Below are 6,195 nucleotides of genomic sequence, written 5' to 3'. Positions count from 1 at the left end.
ATAAGCACCACAACTATAAGGGCACCAATTATGCATTTATGTTTAGGTCCTGATTTTTCGGACTCCACCTTGAATCACTATATTGCCTTGAAACATAACTGAAATCAACAAAGTCTCTGTGTTCATGACCTTTACTTCTTTGAGTTCTTTTACAGTGTTCTTTTTACTTCCGTTCTTTGTTTAGTTTTGCAATGTCCGGTTCAATGATACTAAACCTATTGAAGAGATATAGTCAGCCCTAACGCTCAATTCTTTTCTCTATGGAAAAGTCCCTAATTTTAAATCTTCCCCTCGGAGCTAGGTTATCTTCTTTCTAAGGCTAATAAAAGTATTTTATAGTTCATTCTTCATCATTTATGATGTTTGATCCAAGCATAGTAAGAACAAGTTGCAATATTTCAGCACAAATTTCTCCCATTTCTTGTGCAGTAGGCTTTCGACCAAATGTAGGGAAATGAACTTGATTGAGGATCAAAAAGCGCAACCCACTTAGCCTTGGTGGATCAAAAACTGTCAAAGTCAGGATTCTGAAAACATCGATTCCAGGGACTAGTAACTGAAGATCAATTGTCAGGTTATTCCCTCCGTGACTCACTGTGCCTATCCCCAGTCTCTCAGAGCCTCCCGGTTTCTGCACCTGCAGCCAGTTATGTCCATTCAGGAGATGCATATTTTCGAGACGGAACTCTCTACCTTCAGGATCATCTCAGACCATCCAGTCTTTCTTTAGTTTCACTTTGATCGGATTCAGACGTTTCAGGAATCGCAGCAAGCTCTTTCTCAGATGTAAGCCTTAGATTCAGCCTTTCTTTCTTTGCTGGCCACTTTGCTGTTGCCACATCTACTCTCCGTTCTTCCTCCTTGTCTGTTCCTTCTGCCCCAGACTGTTCACTCTGCTCTGTTTCAAAGTTCACTTCTACGATATCATCGATCTCTAAATCTGCGTTCACTTCAGAAGTTGTCTCATTTATTCTTTTTGCTCGGCTGATTATTCCGCTTCATCAAGAGTTCTGATGATTGAGCTTGTTCTTTCTGATTCTGCTGCACTCTCAATTGCACTTCTCGGAACAAGAGGAGTTGTTTCATCCACAGGTTCTGGGACTTGGCGAGCATGGGAAGCGTGGATCTAATTTGGCAATCCTCCACACTTTACCGCTGGTCTTGTGACTAGAAGCACCTGGTAGGGTCCTCGCCAACGGACATCAAGGCAGCTCTTCCTCACGTGCTTTTGGACCATGACCAAGTCACCAGGGCTTAAATCATGCAGCAGGCCACTCGAGGTAGATGCAGCCCCAGCCTCGACCTGGTGGGACTCAGAATTAACCACATCAGCCAGTCCTTTACGATAATCCATAACTAAATCATCTGGGATGTTTATTAATGCTGTAGCTGGCACCATAGGCAGTTGCATAGCTCTTCCCATCAATATCTCATGCGGAGAGAGCCCTGTTCTCCTATCAGGTGTACTACACAGGCTCATGAGAACTAAAGGGAGCGCATCAGGCCATTTCAATGAAGTTGACGAACACACCTTTGACACCCTCTATTTTTTTGTGCCATTTACTTGTTCCACAAGACCAGAATCCTCTGGCCTATAGCTGTAATGTAATATTTGGTTGATTTTTAAGGCTGCACATAACAATTTCATGAGTTTGTTATGGAAATGTGTTCCTCTATCTGTCTCCACCTAGGTCGGAATTCCCAACCGCGGTATTAGTTCCCTTAAGAGTAGTTTTGCCACTGTGAGACTGTCACATCGCCTAGTCGGAAACGCCTCAATCCAATGTGAAAAGATACAGACCACCACCATGACATATTTCAACCTATTTCATCTGGACATCCAACTGCATTCTATTGGAAGGATCTCCTGACCGTCCACTGAGACTAATTGCAACCACAGTTTTCTTTCCCACATTCATTTGTTGACATGTAACACACCTGTGAGAAATTGCTTCAGCATGCACCCGAAATCTGGGATTGAACCACGTTTGCCTAAACACTCGCACCATGGCATCTCTTCCAAGATGAACTGCTCCGTGAATTTGCCTTGCCATCGGGCTCAATAAACAGTTAGGTAACACTGCCCTTTCATCTGTTGATACCCAAATGCCATCATCTCTCTTTTGACAACCTGCTCTAACCCATGACGCTGCCTCCTCCTCTGAGACCTCATCCTGCAGTCGCTTCACCTCATCCCATGTATCGGCCACAGCCAATATCATGTTAAGCTCAGCCTCTTCTGCACTTTCCCCTACATATCCTCCATTGAAAATACAAACGTGGAGTGCACAAAAATGAGCTACTTCATCAGCATAGTTATTACCCTTGGTAACAAAATCTTCTCCTTTCCATGGGCTGTACATGTGGCTACTGCTTTGGCTTTTGGTTTCTGTAAGGCTTCCAATAAATGACGTACATATTCACTGTTACGTATAGGGGATCCTGATAACGTTAGAAATTCCCTCTGAGACCATAATTGCACGAAGTCATGAACCACTCCAAACCCGTATTGGCTGTCTGTATAAATGGTCACTCGAACCCCATCTGCAGGCAGCTTCGACCACTCCCAAAATGATACATACAGCAAAAGCTGCTTTCAAATACCCCTTATTGTCTCTTCAGCATGAACCGTCAACAAAAAGGATCAAATCAGATTCGAGTAGTGGTTCATCAACAATGTCAGGTCTGGGTTTGGTAGATAGTTCAGTAACATCCAGATAGTCATGCTCTTCACAATCTTCTCCTTCCTCTTGTGGAAGAGCCAACAATGTAGCAGGGTTCAGAGTAGTACAAAGCTTTAGGGTAACATTTTCAGCAGCTAATATGACTTGTTTATTTTGTATGCCTATTGTTTGTGAGGTGCTGCGTTTTTGTCCTTGTCATTAACAATTCTATGGAATGTGGCACATATACTACAAGCGGATGACCCATTACTATACTTTGAACATTGATATTGTGCTTCCAACGTAAATTAGATGCATCCCCATGGGCACACCTGCGTTCCTCAAAGAAAATAGGACTCCAATCTGTTTTTCCCATTTCAAAACGTACTTTATTGATTTAATATATTTTTTTCCTTGAAAATATTTTCAGTTCATTTTGAATCAAAACATTCTTTATAGGTTATGGGCAAGATGTAGGTAACCAAATACCGATCGGTAAAGGCCGAAAATACCGAATTTCGGCCTTTACCGACTTGTATTTGGCTTTTGAGATGTAGGGGACACAAAAACATCCAAATCGGTAAATTTACCGAATCGGTAAATTTACTGATTCGGAAACCTCACCGAATCGGTAAATTTACCGATTCAGAAAATGTACCGAATCAGTAAAATTTCTAAATCGGTAAATTTACCGATTCAGTAAATTTACCAATTCGGAAATTAAGAAATGGTAAAAATTCCTATTGAGATTTAGGTAACCTCTTAAATACCGAATTTGGATGAAATTCGGTATTTAAGAGTCGGTATTTACCATGGATTGAAATCAGGTGGTAACCAGGTGCAGGCTATAAAAAAGGCCCCAAAATGCAACAGTTTCACCAGAATGGCAGCATTTTATGTGATTGCGAGGCAGCTACGGCTACAGGCAGAAGGAGAGAGGGTCTGGAGAAGGGAGGAGCAGGTGTACAGGCAGAGGATCAAGCTATTCCAGCTAACTGAGCCAGAGATCCTACAAAGGCACAGGCTACACCCCCAAACCATCCTGGACCTTATCAGGGACCTTCACCCACTGTTGGACCACCCAACCCCAAGGGCGCACGCCATCCCACATCATGTGCAGGTGCTGTGCAGCCTACACCTGCGTGCATCTGGGAGTTACCAGAGTGTTTGTTGCTGCGGTAGGTGGGGTGTCCCAGAGCTGTCTGTCCGTTTCTTTAAGAGATTCCTAGACGCCATGTTGCAGAGAATGCATCACTACATCAGCTTCCCTGCAACGCATGCAGAACTGCTCAGGACCAAGACAGACTTTTATCAGATGGCGCATTTCCCCAACATCATTGGCTGTATTGATGGCACCCACATACCTATATGTCCACCTGCTGCCACAGAGTACATTTATAGTAACAGGAAGTCCACCCACACCATAAATGTACAGGTGATCTGTGATTCCAAATACATCATCACGGACATAGTAGACACATTTCCCGGGAGTACCCACGACTCTTACATCTTCCAAAACAGTGGGATCTACGCACACGCCTGACAGCGGGGGAATTTGGCGAAGGATACTTGCTAGGTAACACACTGTGTGAAACTCCCTTGATACATATTGCAGATGGATGTGTTTGTGTGCATGTGAGTAATGTTTTTTTTCTTGTTACGAATAGGGGACAGTGCATATGCCCTCCGGTCCTTCATCCTCACACCCTAACTCAACCCTTCAACACCCAGCCAGAGGAGATACAACAGGGCACACAAATCGACCAGAAACATTGTGGAGCGCATCTTTGGTTTGTGGAAGAGTAGGTTTAGGTGCCTACATAAAAGTGGAGGGGCCCGCCAGTACACACAGGTCACCTGCTGCAAGATGATTGCAGCCTGTGCAATGTTGCACAACCTTGCGGTTAAGGACACCGAAGTGGATCTCTCGGATTATGAGGACCATGATGACGAGCAAGCAGTGCCTGAACCGCACACAGCTGGAGTTGCGACACCAACTGATGACAGACACAGACGGGAAGAGATCACGCGCAACTTTTTTAAGTAAGTAAAGAGACACAGACAGGTGGAGTATGCACCCAACTTAGTTTAATTGTGTCACTACGTAGGTTTCTAAAGCACAAATGTGCAACACAAATTATTTACATGTGATGATGTGAGTCCTGGGTCACTTCCCCATGAACTGAAATACTCATTTGCGTCCACACTTACCAGTGGCAGTTGTTTGGTGCTCGCTGTGCTCACTTTGGTTTGGGCTGTAGCCTCAGCGTGGCGCCTGCTGCTCCTCCTTGTCTCTACGACAAGGGAGCTTGCCATGCTGCTCCTACTTGTGCTCTCTTCACTCTCTGGCACATCCAGAGCAGCAGTTTGTGCTGTTTGTGCATTTAACAGCACCTCAAGAGCACTGGTCATCCTGGCCATGCCCCTAGTGACCTCATTACTGTTTTGGGTTAGTCCCTCCTGCATGTTTATGCTTCTCCTGCATAGCAGGGATGTGGCTGTGGCCAGCCGGTGGATGGCTTTATTTTGTTCATGGGCACGCTGCCTTTCCTTGCACCTTGATGCAAATTTGTTGTCTAGTTTGGTGCACAGAAGCTGCACCGATTGTGACATTTCACGCATCCCTGCAGCCGTCTCTTTATTGACATCTACTATTTCCCTGATGCCCTTTCCTATGTCTCCCATGTTGTTGTTCAGGTTCCTCAATTGGCGTTGGCAAGACATGATGGCTTTTCCCTGCATTCTCTGGATTGTTACCATGCTCCCCTCCAGGCCTCGGATTACACTTGAACCTTCCACACGTGCAGCTGCACTACTTTCCTGGACTCTGCGGCGTCTTGCACCAGTATAGCCCACCTCTGCACTGGACTGCAGTGTGGCAGAGATACCATCCATAGGCAAGTTGTGTGTGTATCCCCCCTTCATGTCACCTGCTGATGACTCCATTTCTAATAGTGGGGTCACAACATGCCTCTTGCTTGGTTGTGATGCAGGTGTTGTCTCATGCAGTGATGCTGGCATTTCTGGGGATGACAGCAACAGAGGGGATTGTGATCTTTTTGGGGATGCCTGCAACTCTTGAGCAATTTCTGTGTCTTGTGAAGGAGGATGGCTACTTAGTACACCTGTGTCCTGTGATACATGCTGTGCACTTGGACCTGGCTCCTGACTCTCATCCCTCTCTGGTGCCGTGCCTTCAGTCTCCTGGGAACGCCTGCGAGATGTGATACCTGTGGACATATAAGCGTACATTAGCTAAGCGCTACTGTCTCACAGTCAATACAATTAAATATTTCTCACTTTAGCTTTATTCTGTCTGCAATAATTTCCCTAACTTGCTGGTTGCTGTGCTGTATGACATGGTCTTTCATTTCCTGACTTCATGTCCCATGATGCATTGTTCCTGTATAGTGCTAGCAGTACTGGACTGGGGTTCACTTGGCCACAAAGGGTAAAGGTAAGGATGATGGTATGGGGAGAATGCTGTGCATGCGTCTTACCTTTTCTGCTTGCAGATCTGGCTGAGCTGTCT

General features: G+C 45.1%; 1 protein-coding gene across 1 annotated transcript; it reads right to left on the bottom strand.

Moving 5' to 3' along the window:
- Positions 1-701: 701 nt before the first annotated feature.
- LOC147718860 (uncharacterized) lies at positions 702-5,915 on the bottom strand. Its single transcript, XM_086967253.1, has 3 exons — positions 4,985-5,915; positions 4,835-4,918; positions 702-940 (listed from the first exon to the last, which is right to left on the bottom strand). Exons 1-3 carry the CDS (start codon positions 5,913-5,915, stop codon positions 702-704), a joined length of 1,254 nt encoding a protein of 417 aa, XP_086823379.1.
- Between the last annotated feature and the right edge of the window lie 280 nt (positions 5,916-6,195).

The sequence above is a fragment of the Lissotriton vulgaris genome, chromosome 4_1 (assembly GCF_964263255.1).
Source record: "Lissotriton vulgaris chromosome 4_1, aLisVul1.2, whole genome shotgun sequence".
In the NCBI taxonomy this organism is placed as follows: Eukaryota; Metazoa; Chordata; class Amphibia; order Caudata; family Salamandridae; genus Lissotriton; species Lissotriton vulgaris.
The sequence above is the reverse complement of the archived record's forward strand: the minus strand, read 5'-3'. Positions and strand labels throughout refer to the sequence as shown.

Bases quoted from the DNA above. Each gene is read 5' to 3' on its own strand.
- LOC147718860 (XM_086967253.1), bottom strand. From the start codon at position 5,915: ATGTACGCTTATATGTCCACAGGTATCACATCTCGCAGGCGTTCCCAG. The intron at 4,919-4,984 runs GCAGCATGGCAA...CTGAGGCTACAG, and splicing joins TGAAGAGAGCACAAGTAGGA to CCCAAACCAAAGTGAGCACA. The intron at 941-4,834 runs GTGACCCAGGAC...AAGTGAACGCAG, and splicing joins GTATTTCAGTTCATGGGGAA to ATTTAGAGATCGATGATATC.